General features: G+C 38.7%; 2 protein-coding genes across 4 annotated transcripts in view; both read right to left on the bottom strand.

Annotated features, from left to right (window-relative positions):
- Nucleotides 1–21: 21 nt before the first annotated feature.
- Nucleotides 22–4,642, bottom strand: LOC130559893 (uronyl 2-sulfotransferase). Its single transcript, XM_057343220.1, has 8 exons — nucleotides 4,108–4,642; nucleotides 3,550–3,587; nucleotides 3,279–3,434; nucleotides 3,122–3,201; nucleotides 2,891–3,044; nucleotides 1,634–1,731; nucleotides 1,391–1,548; nucleotides 22–1,205 (listed from the first exon to the last, which is right to left on the bottom strand). The coding sequence occupies exons 1-8, from the start codon at nucleotides 4,325–4,327 to the stop codon at nucleotides 934–936; spliced, it is 1,176 nt and encodes a 391-aa protein (XP_057199203.1). The 5' UTR covers nucleotides 4,328–4,642; the 3' UTR covers nucleotides 22–933.
- A 140-nt stretch (nucleotides 4,643–4,782) lies between these two features.
- sash1b (SAM and SH3 domain containing 1b) overlaps nucleotides 4,783–19,435 on the bottom strand; it is a 65,656-nt gene continuing 51,003 nt past the window's right edge. For 2 of the 3 annotated variants that reach the window (XM_057343215.1, XM_057343214.1), the window contains exons 3-20: nucleotides 19,255–19,302; nucleotides 19,120–19,169; nucleotides 17,786–17,823; nucleotides 16,536–16,625; nucleotides 16,333–16,445; nucleotides 16,091–16,192; nucleotides 13,306–13,438; nucleotides 12,437–12,819; nucleotides 12,288–12,362; nucleotides 12,022–12,147; nucleotides 11,497–11,629; nucleotides 9,954–10,123; nucleotides 9,651–9,860; nucleotides 8,515–8,665; nucleotides 8,286–8,429; nucleotides 5,967–6,721; nucleotides 5,644–5,775; nucleotides 4,785–5,558 (exon numbers count right to left, since the gene is read on the bottom strand). In XM_057343215.1, the coding sequence (XP_057199198.1) occupies nucleotides 5,517–5,558; nucleotides 5,644–5,775; nucleotides 5,967–6,721; nucleotides 8,286–8,429; nucleotides 8,515–8,665; nucleotides 9,651–9,860; nucleotides 9,954–10,123; nucleotides 11,497–11,629; nucleotides 12,022–12,147; nucleotides 12,288–12,362; nucleotides 12,437–12,819; nucleotides 13,306–13,438; nucleotides 16,091–16,192; nucleotides 16,333–16,445; nucleotides 16,536–16,625; nucleotides 17,786–17,823; nucleotides 19,120–19,169; nucleotides 19,255–19,302 (2,895 nt within the window). In that variant the 3' untranslated portion in view covers nucleotides 4,785–5,516. Of the gene's footprint in view, nucleotides 5,559–5,643; nucleotides 5,776–5,966; nucleotides 6,722–8,285; nucleotides 8,430–8,514; nucleotides 8,666–9,650; nucleotides 9,861–9,953; nucleotides 10,124–11,496; nucleotides 11,630–12,021; nucleotides 12,148–12,287; nucleotides 12,363–12,436; nucleotides 12,820–13,305; nucleotides 13,439–16,090; nucleotides 16,193–16,332; nucleotides 16,446–16,535; nucleotides 16,626–17,785; nucleotides 17,824–19,119; nucleotides 19,170–19,254; nucleotides 19,303–19,435 lie in introns of all 3 variants that reach the window. The other variant, XM_057343213.1, reaches the window with a different exon arrangement.

Here is a 19,435-nt window from a genome sequence, read left to right as displayed (position 1 = left end):
AGGAAAAAGTCGGTATTCTTTCAAAAGCTTCCCAGAGTGAGACCTCAAGAAGCTGGATGATAAAATGGCACGAGAACGATTTTGCAAATTCTAAAGGTTGACAACTTTGAAGATGTTAAAGTGTAACATATTTTTGAGGCATTTCGGATGCTTTTAAACACAACATAATTCCCACAGTTTTGTTTTGTACAATTGTGCTACTCCATAGTTTGTTCTTAAATTGTAAAATTGAATTGAATTAAAAGGTGGAAAGAATCTAAAGAAAAGGTGTTTCCACACCTTCAGTGGTACTGTATATACAGTGGACAGACACATAGAGATATTAAAATTTTGTCTTTATTGACCGCAAAAGTCAAGTATCATCAGTTCTGCTATCAAACTACATTTCTGTAATGTTGAACGAATGTTTGAGTTAGAATTCACTGATTAAAAACAACCAACACATACATTGTCTAATTCATACAAAAGTGTGCTTCATGAATGCTCATGTATATCAGATATTTACAACCCATCTTATTGGATTTTATAGTTGTAACGTTGAACTATGTTAAAAAATCAAATAAGCTGAATCAAGGTTGTTACAAATAAAAATACTGATACGAATAAACAGTACCAATATATTTGTACAGATGAATATTATAAATGATTATTTTATTTCAGGTTTTGTCCAGTTTTATGATGAAACATGTAGTTAATAGTTTTCCAGGTTTCATGTCCAGAGAACATATAAAAATGTACAAAAATCATGTTTTCTTATTGTGCATTCCAATTAATACCAATCAAACTGCAGTTGGTTCTTTTTGATTTAAGCCATAATAACTCAAAAAATACAGCTAACTAACACAAAAAACACAATAAAAAAAACTTCATATACTGTAATATTATACACATTAAACGTACTTCATATTATACAGTGTGTCTGATCATTGAACATCAGTGTTGTTCCATCCAGGTGAGTAATAAATCTTCTGTCTCCTCCTCGAGCTCGTCTAGTAAGCTCATCTTCTGAAGCGAACCAGAACAACGTCTGGACGTCTGTGGGTGTGTGTTCAGACCGATCTTTTTCTTGCTGAGGTGGAACTGATGTTTGATGAAGTTGAAGAATTTGTACTCATATTCCATGCGCTGATAAAGCACCCGGAGAGCCTCGAGACTCGGAGTCTGTTTATGAACAGTGACCGTCTGGTTGCCCAGCTTCCTGTATTCTAAACAGACCAGAGACACAGATGACAGAATACTTCTACATTTAGTGTTCAATCAGGTCAAAGCACGACACGTTTGTAATATTAATTTCATTAGCAAAAAGTGTCCCACTTTACCCCAAGTCTCCATATGTTAAAGAAGACATTCATTTCAAAATCTGAAAGGTAAATGTGCTGGAAAAGTTCACCTGGACTTGTGTAGATGTTGAGGACATCTGTGAAGAAGTGCGGAAGCAGTCTCTCCAGAAGAAGCAGGACGTCCTCAAGTTCCTCCAACAACCCCACCAGCAGATAATGTTCCAGAACGTTCTGCTTCGCCGTCTCCAGCGCCCACACGCTCGGCTCTCTGGTTTATCACACATCAAGTCTCAAACTCTGGTTTTCATCTCATCACACAAGATAATGGATCATGTGTATAAACGCATCTGTACCTGCACCGAGGATGCTGCCCACAGAAATATGGGATGATGTAGAACAATTTGGGATTGGAGCATTCTGGGTAATTTTCCAAGATGCACGTGTTAATGTCCTTCAAAAGAGAAGAAAGATTTGTACAGATTCATATTAAATATCCAAATATGTGTGTGCTTTATTCAATACATTTACGTGAAGTCTTTGGCCACAGACCCATGCTTGGACATTTCTTGGTTTTCAGCAAATAAGTAAAAATAAAAAATGTAATAAATTGAGCAATTCAGAAAATTGAATAATTATTTCTTTCAGATAAATAAAAAAGAATTAAATGTAGGCATACCCACCCCTGCACATTCAACCTGATAAAAGAGTGCTATGAAGTTTCTTTAAAGCTATGCCATAGAAGAACCATTTTTGGTTCCCCAAAGAACCATTCAGCTTCTTATAAGAGCCATTTTTTTCTTCTTTATCTTATTATTATTATTTATAATCTCAAAAAAATCTCTTTTTGGATGTTAAAGGTTCTTTGTGGAACCATTCAGGCAAAAATGGTTCTTTTATGGCATTTTTAAAAGAATATGAGGCTTTGAAAAAGTAAGCATCGTCATTTCACACCGAAACGCCGTATGACACTAATGATGGTCAGGAGGCACTTTTCACTCTAAATATAGACTGTGTAAACCATGTGAATAAACGCAGCCGCTCGACTTGTGAAGGAAGCATTCATGTGAAACTGGGAGGTGAACTGAAGCCGATTCATTTACAACACACCTCAGCCGTAACGGGACTTCACTCTTCATTCAATTGAGCTTTTATTCATGTGCATTTATACTATCAACATGTCTGTATTTCTTCATTCAAATGGGGCAAAGAACTATCTCAGATCTTTCTAAATATCTCAGTTCTTTCTCTTGAACATTGAGGGGATTAAAAGAAGGGCAAATGGAAAGTTTCGCTTAAGTCTCTTCTGAGAAAATGAGTCAGAAATGTCAGAAATGTCATTAGAGTTTGAGAAGAGATGTCAACAATGTGTGTCAAACTGAGCTCAGATTTGTCAAGTCTGCCATCAAAAGTCAATCTGATTGAAGATCTCCATATGAACTCAAACGTTTCTCATCAAAATGACCCAAATCTAGTTGATTCGACCTCTGCAATCGACATTCATTTCACACCTCCATACTTAACATGGGTTTGAACACATTCTCCTTCGTTTCTGTTCTGTATTACAAAAATGTTAGAAGAATCATCAAGTAGTATGTTTGAAGCGCTCTTACTAAATATCTCTCGTCATCCTTCATCCCAGGCGTGCGGACCACATGATTCTCTTCTCCTCTCCAGTCGCCGAACCGACGGAAGAAATAATTGGATAAGAAGCGATCCATCGGATCTCTGATGATGTTGATGTGCGCTGGCTCGTCTGATCCGAACCTGACTCCAGAAGAGGAATGGCATTAGAATATTTCGCATTTTTAGGACTGTTTAATGTTTATAAACGCTCAGCTCACCTGCTAAAGTTCAGAAAATGCACATGTCGGGTGTAGAGGAAAGGCAGAGGAACCGTGCTGATGTTTCTAATCAGATTTGCCTACATAAGAAATGTTGACACGTTGATTTGAAGGCCGGAATAAGACAGCATGACAAAAGCGGTGTTTTGTCGGTCACCTGCTCACGTTTGCTCAGTCTGGTCTTGTTGTGAATGTCGGAGGAAATGAGGGTGAACTGATGTCTGTCCGCCAAGATACGCAGCAACAAAACGATTGTGCGACTTCCACACTTTCCCACTCTGTTATACACAACCTGACTTGGGAAAGGTAAAGCCTGAGGACAGAATACAGTGTTCAGTGTTAAGCAGAGATTTCATTAGAATCATCATTTAAGGATGAGACGACTGAGGGTGACTTTCAATCCCAAGTGATGTTTTAAACAAACTTACTCTGGGTGTGAATGATTCACTGCCATCACCAAATCTCCCTAAACACGAAAGAAAGCAGACAGTCAAACCTTCTGTAGATATGAACAGATCAGATATGATGCATTAGTGAGAGTTTTTCATTCTCTCCACCCCAGTTGTCTTATATTTGGTGACTTGTGGTATTGTTGAATGTGAATGGTGACTCTGGCACAATGAAAGGCCTCTTATCATTCAGTTTAGACTCGTGTGGAAAGCTTGGGTTGGTCTGCTGGGAAGCCAAGAATAACACTGCTAACCTATAGACTCCACACAGAGGAAAACTTTGACACAAATATCTCTTTATGAACCTGAACTGACATGGCTGATCAAAGAACTTTGGTTTTGCAATGTTTTAGTAACACTTTAAAATAAATTATTTTAACAAACGTTTTTAAGGACTACATTGTTTAGGATACGTTTATTGCAATAGCATTTTTCTCAAAACGCTGAGCTGATCTTCAGACTATTTTGTGACTACGTACCCCAAAGACTACAGTACATGCCCCGCTATTGATCAAGAAATAGTGATGCAAATCTTACCGAGATAATAACCGACATTGATCAGAATCTGTGAAGCTCCTCCGTTGAGCTGATACAACGCAGATCCCAGACAGAATACGAAGAGTGCCGTCAGACAGAAGTCAAAATCCCGTCGCGTTATCCGCAGCAGAACTACGGCAAGTCGGTTCCCCCTCCGGTTCCTCAGACGCACGAAACCTGTTAAGCGTTTATGAGCCGGGGGGTTTCTAAAGGCCATCATGTTCTTTTGACGGAAATTCAAAGATGGTGGCAAACCCACAAGGGTTTTATTCAAAGACCAGCGATTTCGTACATTGTTTCCAAAGGCGCCTTGCGCTGCGTCTCCATGTGCGCACGGCGCGCAACTCTCACTCAACCTCTCCAAGCGCACTGTACAGCTGTAGTGCTATCAGATGTTAGAAGTGTAGTGAATTTACATTTTGTAGAGCAAAAGAAATAATGTGGATAAATTGATATGTCATTAAATTGATTTTTATGTGAAATTCTACATGTAGCCTACTGTAAAATTGCAGCCTGATCATTACATCTATTAAGACTATATAGGCAGATGAAACCTGTAAAATTCGTATGGAAAATGATCTATTAATGAATTGTATAAACAAACAACAACAAAAACCCCCAAAGATTTTAAGAAAGTTGGATCTGTTGAGAAAATGTATTCATAGACTTTATTCATGTTTAATACGCAAATTCAGTTTTTTCACACAACAGCATCCACCTTTTCCTGTCTGAACATAAGATTAAAATACTGATAAATGCTACAAGCAAAAACCATCAAAGAAGTCCTACAGTAAAAGAAATAAATATTTGTTTAAAATGGTACATTTAGACGTTGCCTGGCAAAACATCAAACAACGCAGAAAAAAAGTGTTTAGTCTCCAAAATTGCTTATTTTTAACACTAACATTTCAAAACAAAAATGAGCTTTTTAACTGCTACTGTAAAAACACAAATAACATGTCAGAGACTTTATCCTCCGCCAATATAACCGATATTAAAAATCTACAACAAATGTACATTTATTTTACCGAGGGACACTATAATATATATTTACAATTAAAAAGGCAACGCTTGTGGTTTCCAAACATTCTAATGTGTGCATTCAGATCATTTCAGATCAAAAGCACTACTTGCAAAACTGACTTAAGAATCACTTATCAAATCACATAAATGATCAAGTTTATGTTTCAACAGTGCTGCCAACACCTTAAAATCTACATTAAATCTAAACTGGCAAGAATTTTCTTTAAAGGCAAAACATGGGCATGTTACGTTCCACTGGGCATATGTGTGAAACGGTATTGCTTTTCAAACATTCGGGCAGGTCATTTGTCGGTCCGTTGAAAAGTATCCAATGAAAAGTCTCAGTGTTTCACAGTTCTGCAAACCAGTATGAAATCCAGATGAGCTCAAGGAATGATACATATATCGGACAAACCTCTCAATGGGATCTGTAATGTGGAATCAAGTGAAAGATTAGTCAGAAACATTTGGCAAGATTGTATTACAGACAATTAATATCACCAAAGAACTCACAGCCATGCGGTGCTTCTTTAAAAGCTGCTGGATTCTTGTTTGATCGATTAGGATCGCGATGTCACCCAAAGGTTTATCCAGATGTTCGGAGTATCTCTGGACCAGAGAGAACGGCACACCATAACGGCCGTGCTGAAAGAGAAATAACAGGAATCAACATTAACGCAAGTTTAAAAATCGATGACAAAGTAGATCATGTAAAAATGTATATCATCTTCATCACGAACTGAAGTAGAAATGTTATAAAAATTTAATTTACTGGAAGCAAATATGAAATCCTACTCAATGCAATGACAACGTCTGCCAAGCTCAAAAGCAGATACCTTGTCAGAATATGGTTCTTCCGTGAGGTCGATGCCATCAGATGACAACTTCTCCTCGATCAAAGTTTCCAGGTTGGCCGTTTTCTCCATCTGAACTTTCTTTGCCGGTCTGAAAATGAGTGGCCTGCTGGTTTGTGGAACTTCATGGCCGGACATCTCTGGCTGAGATGCGCTTGTGAAAAAATCTCTACTGGCATTGAAAGTCTCTCTGTTTTTTAAAAATGGTGATGGAAGAGGTTTTGGAGGAACAGGTGGTTTCATGCGTTGTGGGCTTGGAGAAAAGTCCTTCAAGGGTCCCTGTGCGCCATCTTCTTGCACTTTATCGTAATCGAGAGGTTTTACCGGGCTCTCCGGACCACTTTGACTCGGACTCTCCTCCGAATTGCTAGAGACCAATTGCGTGGTGTCACTGAGGTCCTCAGAGCTGTCCGTCTGCTGTCGTTTGGGACCTTGTTGTATATGAAGTTCCTCTACAGAGAAGCAACGCTTCCAGAATTCTGGCCGACTAGACAGCCTATCTAGAGTCTCACAACTGCGGCTGAGGGGTCTTCCGTCAAGTAAAAAGTGACTTCTTCCTAGATCCTTCATGGTGTCGATCTGCGGTGGATGCTGGAGAAACTGCGAATCCGGTCTGATTTTCGGAGTCGACCTGGTGGAGTGGCAGAGGGGTGGGGTTGGATACTCAGGGGAGGGAAGGTGACTGGACTCAAAGCCGGACGACGACCTGCTTAAATGAGATGCCTTTCTGCCTTTGCCTAAAAAAGTCACGTGACAAAGATGAGACTCACCATAACAACAAGAGAATAAAAAACCCTTAAAGGGGCAGCACAAATTTATTTGTAGACCAGAGGATGACGGGAACGTTGAGTTCAGCGTGCAAAGAGAGCTTAACGGGATGGTTCACGTCATTCAAACCTGACTTTCTTTCTTCTGCAGAACACAAAAGAAGATATTTTGAAGAACGTTGATAACCAAACAACACTGGACCCCATTGACTTCCTTTGTTTGAACATAAAACCACTGACACATTTCTCAAAATATCTTCTTTTGAGTTTCACAGAAGAAAGAGTCATATGGGAAGGACAGCGACGATATAGGGGGTTTCTATAACACGAGGGTGAAATGATGACAGAATTGATATTTTTGGGTGAACTGTCACTTTAAGGATGAATAGAACATTCTGGATGGAAAAAGACAAGAAACAGGAGCAGACAGAAATGAGCAGGCAGTTCAGAGAAGAAGATCATTGATCGTTATTTATTTATTGTTTCTTTAATGACTGATTGACATCTCCCCTCAGAATCCGGAACAGGGCTGGTCAGGTGACAGTGCCGTGACCAATCAGAGAAGAGCTCGAGTCCGCTTTTTCTTAACCATTTGTTTGTGAACCTCACAAAACGTGTTAACAATGTGTTCGAGTCATATGTTTTGCTTCATTCTGCACAAAAGACAAGCAGTCTATTGTAGGACTAAGACGTTTTGAGATTGAGTTTTGAAGCTAAAAATAAATGTAAGATTAGAGCACACTTATCACATTTCTCTTTCTGTAACCAAGTGATTATAGGCTTAAATATTGTCTTTAAAAATATATGGTACTTTATTTATTTTCTTTTCGCAAAATACAATTTTTCAGAGGAAGTGAAGTGTAACATGTTTTTATGAGATTCACCGTTGCATACTTTTGTTATGACCTTCATCTATAGAACAAAAGTGTTTTATTGTGGTAAATATATCCACTTTAGTCCCAAACATTTGCATGTTACAAATGATTTTTAGGCACATGTAAAGATATTGTGCAACATTGTATTATAATTCTTTTTACTATAAAAATATACACACATCAACAGCAACATCTCGCAAGCACAAGCAAAAAAAAAAGAATGACTTTTCACCAGGGCATGTTACGACTGTTGTTACGTTGTTTGTCTAAATCAAAGCACATATTCATCGTAAACATGAATGTGATCAGAATTTCACACTTCAACATAAAATCCTGATGACAAAAGCGTCCCTAACATCGTCACACAATTGCGAAGCCTCCACTCAACACTGTCTGTTTTCAACTGAAACACTTTAAGCAATGCACGAGACACCGCGGGTGAGAGATGCTCCGGTCCGCTGAACGCTGGTTTGATGATGAGAAACGGACAGCAGATGAGAGAAGAGAAAGCGGAGGACAGAGAGAGCAGAATGAAGCCGTCCCGCGTCGCTCGGTATGTCCGAAAAGATTCTGACGCATGCAGAGATGAAGAAACAGCGGTTCACAGAGATGAGGAAGAGAAGAGCCGGAGAGTCACGGATGAGGAAGGCTGTCATTACCGTTCTCCAGGTTCTCGTTGCTTTCGTAACAGCCCGAGTCACGAGGCGAGTCAACAGACGGGACTCGTGATTCCTGACCCTCGGAGGACAGAAGCTTCTCCTGGGAACCACCGCATGATCCGTCACGCTCGGGGTCGCTGTTACCTTTAGACAAATACAAGAATCATTTTTCTGATCAATATTTGGGATTGAGCACGTTTAGATAATGAATTATAGCTGGTTTTCTTACTGTCACACTCTTGCAGAAGTTCGACAGCGGTCATCAGCACGGCTCTGTGCTGCGGGTCTGTGATGTTCAGTTCATCCAGATCTTCCTCCTCCAGGAGCTTAAATGTGTCCAGATCCTCATAACCGTTAAACAGGAACGTGGGCATGTGCTCCTGACGGTCAGAAGAACATTTCTTTGCATTGTACAGTACAGAGATTATTTTACTCAATTCAATTCACATTTATTTGTATATTGCTTTTCCTGGTGCATATTGTTTCAAAGCAGCTTTCCAAAAAAAATGTTATCAGACAAAACCATAATAGTCTTTTATAAGAAGTGATAATGAGAAAGTACGGTATTATACATACTATTTTATTCGCAAAAAAATACGCGCAATCTAAGGAGATGATAACTAGGGCTGTCACGATTATTTTTGAGTTAATTAATTTCATTAGGGCTGTCAAACGACTAATCACGATTAATCGCATACAGAATCAAAGTTTGTGTATAACATGTCATTACTTTGTACACATACATGGATATATTTAAGGAAAATATTAAATATAAAAATTAATAAAAATGTATATATAATTTCAGTTATTGGTAAATGTAAATAAATACATGTGAATATTTCATAAATATGTATGTGTGTTTATAAATACTAAATCAATACGCACAGTACACAGACATATGCGATTAATCGCGTTTAATCATTTGACGGCCCTAATTTTCATACAAATGATTTATAATCTCCTAATCCTTTTAGTTGAATTTGAAATCCATAATTTGTTACTTGCAGTATACAATAAATGCACTTAACATTAGTCTATTCCATGTGATAAACTCCATTACAAAACTCCCAAAGATGCGATATAAATAATTTATTAATTCATGCAATAAATAAAATATATCTTTGAGAAATGTGAAAATTATTTTAAATAGCCAAACAATGAATATAGAGTGACATTCTGTTACAGTTCTCAGCGTATAGAGCACAAGCTGCCGTTTTTTATGAAGATTCTTTTAACTTGCTGGAGTTTGATTTATTGTAGGGTTTATAAGTTTGCAAAAAATGATATGCACGAATATTTTTCTGAAATGCACCTTTTGTGTTCCACAGAAGTGTAAACGTCTTGAGCGAGACATGTGACTCTTACTTTTAGTTGAACGCGCTCCAGGAGTTCCTCCACAGATGTGGGTTTAGGAGGTCGGCTTTTCCTCCTCTTCTTTACGCTGCGTTTGGGTTTCTCCTCTTCAACGTTCAACACGTCTACGTAGATGAACTTAAAGGTTCCCACTTTGTTACTCAGGAGCCCCATCCACGTGCCCATGGGCGGCTTGCTGATGATGTCAATGGTGTCTCCTCTCTGTAAAAGGCAAAACCACTTTACAGACGCAGAGCAAACACTGACCATGAAAACGATCTTCTGTTGTTTTGTGAGAAATGATAAAGGCTTGACCTTGAGTTTGAGAGAATCTGTGTCGTACGGGCTGGGGGTGAAGTCAGTGTGCACGAGAGCTCGGCCGCAGAACGGTCCTCGGTACGGCAGCTCGTCTTCCTCACCGTCCTCTGATTTCACACTCTCTCGGTTACTGGTGGAGGAATCTGTGGTGCTGACGGTCTGACCACCTAACAATAAACACAATAAAAAAACATCATGTATAAAAATGAATAAAAACAGTTTTTATTGTTTTTGCAAATGAACTCTTCATTTATAGTTTTGCATTTTTTATTTGTACACCTGTAGACTTAAACTTGTGAGAAGCACCCTCATTTTTTTATCATACGCATGTTTACTTCGCTAAATGGGGACTTTTCAAATACAGGTACTTCTATTATTATACATAGATGTTTATTTATATTTTATTTAGGGCTGTCAACGTTAAAGCGTGTATTTAATTTAGCATTAAAGACTGTAAAGTGTTTGAGAACTTCATTGAATTTCTGTATATTTCCTAACTGTTAGACATGATAGCTCTCAGTTATACTGTATTTCAATGTAAATCGGCCATAACTATAATAAAGTTATAATAAAGAAAAAATTATCAATTTAATGGAGACATTAGTTGCAGTACTAATATCAGAATGTTGTCTTTCATTCATAAAATGATTTTATTAAAGAAATTTGTTGTTTCTACATTAATTTGGAGATTAAATGTGAAATTATTAGAATGTAAAAGTATATTTAAAAACATTAATGTTATGTGCGAATAATGTGATTAATCATCTATTTTTTTTATCGATTGACAGCACTTTCTTTATTACACGGCTCGATGGAATGCTTGATTCTGATTGGCCAGTCGCGACATTTGCAGGTTCATTATTCCCAGATAACAACCGCTCAAAACTAATAACACACAGTAACCCTGATGCAGCAAATCATTTTGACAGTTTTTTTTTTGACAAATGAAATATAAATAAGTCTTTTAATAACATACATGACATCATATTTAACCGGAACAGAAAACTTTCAGCTTTTTTCCCCATTTAAAATAATTCGATTTACTATATTTCGTACAGCTTTTTACAATCAAAGACATACCAAAAATAAGTTTAGTCAGGTTCAATACATATTTCTCCGCAGAATATTTGTATTTATAAATGTACACACACACGTTTTTATGGGAACTTTTCATAGATGTGTCTCTCATATCTCTGTTGTCATTCTTTTATAATGTACAAACTGTATAGTCCATCCTCTAAAACTAAACCCACAAAAAACACCCTGCGTTTTTACATTAAAAAACAACGAGAATTATACATAAACTTGTGTTCTCATAAAGTTCCCACAAGGTCAAAACAAACGGGTATTGATATCTTTGTGGGGACATATTTTTATGGGCCCTCGATTGTTTTTATACCTATTGGTATTTTTTGATAAGCATAGTTTAGTATGATAAATAATCGGTTTCCCTCGTGAGGACCGCTGGCTGCTTGCCATAAAGAAGGTGATCTTAAGTTTTATGACCTTTGTGGGGACATCTGGTCACGCACACACTTACTCATAGAGCTCTGTCCACTGAGAGAACTCCTCAGACTCTCCACTGATCCTCCAGCTTTGAGTTTGGGTTTCTCCATCGAGTCTGTGTCTGTGTGGGGACACCGAGGGCTGCTGGGAGCTCTGCTGGGGCTTGACTGGATGATAAGAGAACACAGAGCTCAACACAAGCTATATACTGGACTGCCAGCGGGGGGCGCTAGATACTCAAACACAGAAGACCTGCACCCATAAACTCTGAAGATGATTTTTGGCATGAATCACGATTACTATTGCATATATTAAAGCTTAGTACTGACAAGCTCACAAGCCTAAGTATTGAACTTATAGTTGAAACATGATCGTCGATGCAGAAACAATGCAATGCCTTTTGTCTTTGTTTGACATGAAATGAAACATTGTTGGATCTCTAGAAGAAAGCACAAAAGTCTCCGGCATTCCAAGGCCAAACTTCATTCCGCTTGGACAGGAAGTACAGAATACCTGGAACTGCTAGTTTATTACAAATACTTCCTCATGGCACAGTTACCTGCTCGGATGGAGAGCTGTATTTCTTGGATATGCGTTTCCTCATGGTCTCTTTTACAGATTTCACCTTCTTCCCGAGAGAGATCCGGGATGGTGTGGGAGACCGAGACATGTCTCTGCTGTCATTCTACAGGTCACAGCAAATGTGTAAGAACACTCAAGATTCTGAACGCTGGTTAAAAAAGCGAACCCTTCAATTGTTTATGAATGTTTTAAAACATGGTTGTGGAATAAACGATATGAATCCGTTTTATATGATGTCCTTACTGAAGGATCGCAGCTGTTGTTGCTCATGTACACAGGTCGGTTTGTGAGATCGAATCCTCCAAAGCTGCAGGTCCTCTGTAACAAGCATTTTTCGTTAGTAAAATGCATTGAACCGAATTGAACCCGATTTATACCGTTTCGACACTCACTCCGTGGTAGTTTAAAGAGCTCAGCGCTCGTCTCATCTCCCCATCCGTCACAGAGCGGGACATCCTGGGCTCGACCTCCCCGTCAGCCTCTGAGAACGAGGAGCCGCTTCCAGCATCCGGCCCTGAAGCCGCTCCACGCGGTCCTGATGCGGGTTCGAGTCCCTGACTGCTGCTGGATTTACTGAAACTCTTGAAGAGCTTGTGACTGCTGCAGGTGTCTAAACTGCTGGAGGATGGAGACGTGGTCAGGCTGTCCAGAGAGAGCTGCTCCTGAAGCACGGAGCTCAGTCCATCACCCTGAGACACGGCGAGATGCTTCTGCACCCCGGAGTAGAGACACAGACCTTCCTCACCTGAGGGGGACGCCTCGGGGGTCACCGGGTCTGGAGGAAAGAGGCGGGTTTTCAAATATCCATTACATTTTTAAAAAAATATAAATTATTATAAGTTAACTACAGGTTGTGTATTGTCATATTCATTTTTGTACACAATTTATCACACATGAAAATATGCTGTAGTATACTATAGCATTGACTTTTTTTACATTTTTCGTACTATAGTAAATATTAAAATATACTACAGTATTTACAACAGTTCATCAACTCCCTACGGTTAATACTCCAAAATACTATAGTGATCTAGAATTTACTACAGTTTACTATAGTAAATACTATTGTATAGTTTTAATGTAGGATTTGTTCGTTTTTTCCCTCAAAATTTTACAAACTCATTTTTGTTCTCGTCTAAAAAAACGGAGATATTAAATTGTGTAGAAATCGTGCTGAAGATTGTTAAAGCATCAACTATAAAGCCGTTCGGTCGATGTTTCAAAAAGATGTATATTTGTAATAAAAGCATTTATCACTCACCCTTCACTCCATGTTTTTTGGCCTCTTCTATTTTAATAAGCTTTTTTCTGACACGCCGGGTTGAATTGACGAGTTTGTGAAGCCGGCGGAAAGTGACGGACTCATCCAGTTCATCCTCAGACTGATCTCTGGACTGCACAGGGTCAGATACAGACAGCCGGTTACAACATGTCAACATTGAATAATACATCTTGTACAAAATAAATACATTTTCACATGCAAGCTAGAGGTCATGTGTTTAAACGGACAGTTCAGAAACTAAAAATTCATGTTGTTCAAAACCTATGACATATGACTCTTCGGTGGAACACAAATGAGGATATTTTGAGAAATGTTTCAGTGGCTTTGTGTTCATACAATGGAAGTCAGTGGAGTTCAATGTTCTTCGGTTATCAACGTTCTTCAAAATATCTTCTTTTGTGTTCTGCCAAAGAAAGAACGTCAGATAGTTTTGAAATGAGAGAGTACATAAGAATGTTTGGGGTGAACTGTCCCTTTAACCATAGACTCACAGCAAACTGCATTCAGTGTGTAATGGAAAGCATCGCAACTTCATTTTCACCACAAACTTGCTGTGGTGTTTAGCATATGGTAAACCAAACACCCCTAACATACAAACGTTAAAAATAGGTGCATGTGAAACACACAGAATGAGCTGAACCTGTTCCGACTGTTCATCCATAATATTCTGATGAACTTCAGTGTCTTTGAGACTTGCTTGACTGGTGTTTCATCTATTCGGTTCATGTTTACAAATGAATTTCCCAGAAGATGAAAGAGTGATATTTATTGATATATATTTGACAGCAGCACGAGTAAACGCTTCTATTTCTCTTTGTCTGTTTCCCAGAATGCATCTTTTTGAGTGTCAGATGGCTGTGGGTTCACAAACCACATACAGAGAAGACACTATCTGAACTATAATAACTGCATCATTTACGGTTCACACGTGTAAAAGGGTGTGTTGTGTCTGCCGCACTGCCTAAAATAAACTCCCGCTGAAGAGTTTAATGTGTGTTATAAACGCTCTTGTGTGCAGTCTGGAGGTCTTTGGCTCTGATGGTAACAAACTATTTCAGAGGGAGGAACATTGCATAACTGGAATCTGTGATATTCAGAGAGACAGAAACGACAGAAAGTTCAACTATTGTCATCACTGTAGACAAGAAATAAAAACATTTTTTTGTGAAGAAAACCATTAAACGTGTTAGTAAAATCATGGTATTCTGCTATTTTAAGGCACACAATAAGTGTTTTATATGTACAGTTCATAATTTGACATCTTTGCTTTTATTCATATGTCTATTTTATTAAAGACGTTCTATAAAATTTTGTATTCAAGTTGTGTCATTTTGTTTTGTAGTGTAAACTGAAGCTCAGCTTTGAGAAGATTTTCATGAAAGGTTATTGAGTTAAGCCCCCCAAAATAAAATATAAGTCAACAAAATATTCATAACAGATCAAATTGTATTCATTGTATGCTTTAACTATTGGGAGCCCTTTGTTTTTCTATACATTCTTGTATATTTGAATAAAACCCATGTTTTCTGTAATGTTGTGGTTTACTTAAGTTAATTAATAGTGTTGTTCAATAAATAAGAAAAGGTTTAGTGCTCGGTCCATTTTTAATCAAACTTGAGGGGGTATTAAAAGCAAATATTGTGCAAAAAATATTGTGCCATTCTGAAAATCACTTTGATATACATATATCATACTTTTCTCTCCCTCAGGAATTTCGAAACAGTTATTTATGCATTCATCACCACACGTTTTGACTATTGTAATTCACTTTATTCCAGAGTTAATAGTTCATCCATTGGCCGTCTACAACTTGTTCAGAACGCCGCTGCTAGGCTGTTGACTGGTAGTAGAAAAGTTTATCGCAAATGTTTTTCTGTACAGCACTTTGGTCAACCTTTAGGTTGTTTTTAAATGTGCTTTATAAATAAAATAACTAAACAAATGTACTGCAAATGTTCTGGGTGTATGCACATGTGAAAAAAGCCTCCAGTTCCTTTATATATTCTGGTCTCATGATATAACTCCGGTTCCATCTTCAATGTCTATCTCTATTTTTAGTCTGTTTTATCATCTGCCACGAGCAAAAACTGTATTAAAAACTTCCTCGAATACTAACAGCACACACGGTCAGATGCGTGTCCATGCGGTGGAATGGGCTTTAATCACACAATCCCTCGACAAAAGATCTGCAGGGGAGACCGAGCACAGCCCTGTATTCAACCAGCCAAAAATACACAATGGGGGGTTACAGCGTTGAGCGGATGAATAGGACACTGCCCGGGGGCCCACGGGGGGTGAGACAGGGCCCGGGGGTACACCCTGGGGCGAGGTGGGTGGGTGGGTGACATCCCTGCTGCGAGTGTCTGTACACAGAAGATGTGCCAATATACCGGTTCATCACAACAAACATGGATTTATTCAGAATGTGCCTCACGAGAGAGAGAAGCTCTGGAGGAAAGCCAGATCTCTCAACCCCATTATGTTTATGTTTATTCTACTATATACTACCCTGTACAATGTCTCTTATATGTTATTATCCCCCATTTTCTGTAAAATAGTCTTTATTTTATATATGCACAATTTAGAATCTTTTAGACTGTAAATCTTATTATATTGTATTGTCATTGTGTTGAATGTCTGTACTAGAAGCTTCCAACACCAAAGAAAATTCCTTGTGTGTGCAAGCACACTTGGCAATAAAGCTCTTCTGATTCTGATTCTGATTCTTATAGACAGACAGAACGTAAAGCAGACTGAGACTTACGTTGCAGAAGGAGGATTCGGTGATGGAGAGATTGGGCGCGTCGGTCCAATCGATCCCATCTGCGCTGTCGGATTGCTTGTTCTGTGATTCATATTCCTTCAGCTGAAGAATGAGAATTTATATGAGAATTTGACATGAATGTACAGTAAAATCGCGGTGCATTAAAAACGGTCGAGTCATTAAAGTAAAATGGGTTTCGAAGCTCTCTTCCCATCATTGAGAAAAGCAGAAATGTCTGGTACCCGAGCCAGCGCTTCCTCCACCGTTATCATCTTCTCCTTCACCATCATCATCAGTTGAATGCGCTCTTCGTCGCTCATGGTGATCTCACTGGCCACAAAACCCAGGTCCTCCCCTATGACACCAGAGGTCAAAGGTCACATTTATCATTTAAACAAGCATTTTTGGGATCGAATGAAATTCTGCTCAGAAATGGATGAAGCACCTTTGGGCGCCGCTCGGATGCTTCCTTTCGGTGTCTTCCGAAAACTTTGCCAGAATGATTTGTTTTTCTTTCTGCCGTCCCACCTCCCTGCTGTTTAAAACAAATGTTTTACAGTCAATAAATGTTTATTGCTATATTTTGACGTGTTTCTTTCTGATAGATACCATAAAACTGCTAAAAAAATACAAAAAATCTGAAACCTACAGTCCACACGTTCTTTCATTCGAAATAGCATTATCAGCTTTAAAGTAAGAACTAAGTCATTTTTTCAACTGGCCTGAAACCCTGATGTCGAACGCTGGGAAATCTGACCTTGTATATGAGGTTGACATGATAAATATTGTGCTTATTTGATTAGTAACCAAAAAAATGGTAAAAAAAAAAAAGCTTAAACATATCTTCATTTATATCATAACATTTCTTAGTTTCAAAAACAAAAAACTGAAACAGTAACCAGTTCTAATTTACAGATTTGAATGTGATTTTAAAGGGGTCATATGACACGGCTAAAACTAATATTATGGTTTGTTTTAGATGTAATGTAATGTGTAAACAGGATTTAAGGTTCAAACACGCTGTATTTTCCACATACCGTGCATGTTTGTATCTCCTCTTTGCCCCGCCTCTCTGAAACGCGCAGATTTTTAACAAAGCTCATGGCTCTGAAAAGCGAGGTGTGCTATGATTGGCCAGTTAACCAGTGCATAGTGATTGGTGGAATACTGCAAGCGTGTGAGGGAAATGTAACGCCTCTTACCATATTTGGAACATCAGGTTCCTCTTCAATTGTACTGACAGGTACGCCCATCATACTTGCGTATACATTTGGGCGGTCTTAGTCAAATCAGACCACCAACTGACGTAGATTTGTGGGGGTGTGGTTACACGAGGCGTTTCAGGCAGGTCTGGGTGAGCATTCGCTTTTTGATAGAATGCATCTGTTGTTCCGACACTTTCATTTGTGCAATTTTACGTGTCTAATACACGCATGGGCAACTTATAACACACCAAAGACACAGAAAAACACGTGTTCGCGCCATATGACCCCTTTAATTCCAATGTGGCCTTTTGGGCACCAAATGTATTCCTACAGCAATGAATTTCCATTTTCAGCCTTTTTATGATCAATGAATGATAATGATATTTTAAAAATCTAATTGCATTAACAAAGAGCCAGTTCTCTCTGGAACAGCATATTTCAAACAAAAAAATTGCGATATTATGATCAAACACACACACAAGGTACTGACCCGATCCATCTTCAGAGCTGGACTTCTGCATTGACGGCCTGGAAATAAAAACACAAATACTTCAGCAAAGGGTAAATCGTGAGGTAAATGACAGGGTAAATCTCCACCTCACCTGCTCTTCCTCATCATCTTCCTCACCTATCGGTTCATTTCTGACCTGTCGGCTGTTTGTCCGTCTCTGTCCTTCCAGAACACTAACTAGTGCACACTGATTAGACCGAGTGCTGAGAGCAGGTAAACCACACGCACAATCACAATGTCACAATGAACGCTTTTCACACATTTCAGGGGTCACATGGCTTGTGAATCTCTCTCTCTGTGTTGCTGATGTTAGCACGAGAAATTCCACAGAACTTTGGCTCCGCATACACGTCTGTTTTAGCCTGCATATGTTACAACACTTAATGCCATGTAACATTATAATCTAACACTGATATTAAGTATCAACTTAAGTCTCAGATGTTTCTCATAAAATTGTTTAGGAGATATTAAAACAGAATCAAAAGCGAGTGTAATTGTTGAAACACATGACGAGTCTGGAGGTGTAAATGAATGTGGATTGTAAAGGTCAAATCATCTGGATTTGGGTCATTTGATGAGAAATGTTTGAGTCGATATTGAGATCTTCAATAATATTGATGTTCGTTTGCAGGCTTGACAAACCTGAGCTCAGTTTGACACATTGTCGACATCTCTTCTCAAAGTCTAATGACGGACACATTTGTGTGATTTCTGACTCTTCCGAAGAAATATCTGAGATGCAGATTGAAACGTTTCCATTGAATCTCTCTGAGAAATAAGTGCGATAATAAAAAGACCCAACTGTGTTTTTTCTTTCGTGTGGGAAAGACCGTGCATTGGGAGAGCAAACTGGGTCATTTTTGTTCTCATGTTGACTTCTTACAAAATGTAACTTTGTGTGGTCACACATGTGCACACATTAGTCACGTAACAAACCGATTAAATCAGAATTATGTATTTATTTTAAAATACACCTTCCGTCTAATTTACGAGGCTTGAACCTGATCCATAACAACTGAAGTGCATTATTAATAAATCGTGCGTTACGTGTGTGAACATGCTGATGATGGTGATCGAGATAACGTCTCATCTGACGCACAATGGAAGGAAGGAACAGGAGGACAAACGGGGTCAATAGGAAATACATGCATCGTCTCCAGTGTCCCGATGAACGGATGTGATTTATTGTCGAGAAACACTCTGGTCTGATGTGTCCTACTGAAGTATTTCCAGGAACTTCAAATATCCAGTTATCATGGGACTTTTAACACACGTGACCCAAACCTTTCTTCTGTTATTCATAGATCACGTACCGTCTCTCTACCTCAGGGGTGGAAACGGCACTAGAAAGCCCCAGCGATTCCTGAGAAAAAAGCGATGACACTATCAATGTTTGTGTAGAGGTACAATCACGGGTCATTCAGTCAGACTGTGATTTATTCACCCACCTGGATCTCCAGACGCAGCTGGAGGGATGCTGTTGATTCAGATTTTCCCTGAAAAACAAAAGTCATTCATGAACTTTTGAACTTTTTTTAAACATTCTGTATTGAGACACACTCCAGTTAAGCTCCCTCCATCCACGCACTTCAGGGAATCAAATAAAATATGCCACATTTATATAAAATA

The sequence above is a fragment of the Triplophysa rosa genome, linkage group LG10 (assembly GCF_024868665.1).
Source record: "Triplophysa rosa linkage group LG10, Trosa_1v2, whole genome shotgun sequence".
Taxonomy (NCBI): domain Eukaryota; kingdom Metazoa; phylum Chordata; class Actinopteri; order Cypriniformes; family Nemacheilidae; genus Triplophysa; species Triplophysa rosa.
This window is presented reverse-complemented; position numbering and strand designations above follow the sequence as displayed.

Coding starts and splice junctions, on each gene's coding strand:
- LOC130559893 (XM_057343220.1), bottom strand. CDS start 4,327: ATGATGGCCTTTAGAAACCCCCCGGCTCATAAACGCTTAACAGGTTTC. Junction 3,045..3,121: donor CATTTTCTGAACTTTAGCAG/GTGAGCTGAGCG, acceptor TTCTGGAGTCAG/GTTCGGATCAGACGAGCCAG. Junction 1,206..1,390: donor CAACATCTACACAAGTCCAG/GTGAACTTTTCC, acceptor TGGTCTGTTTAG/AATACAGGAAGCTGGGCAAC.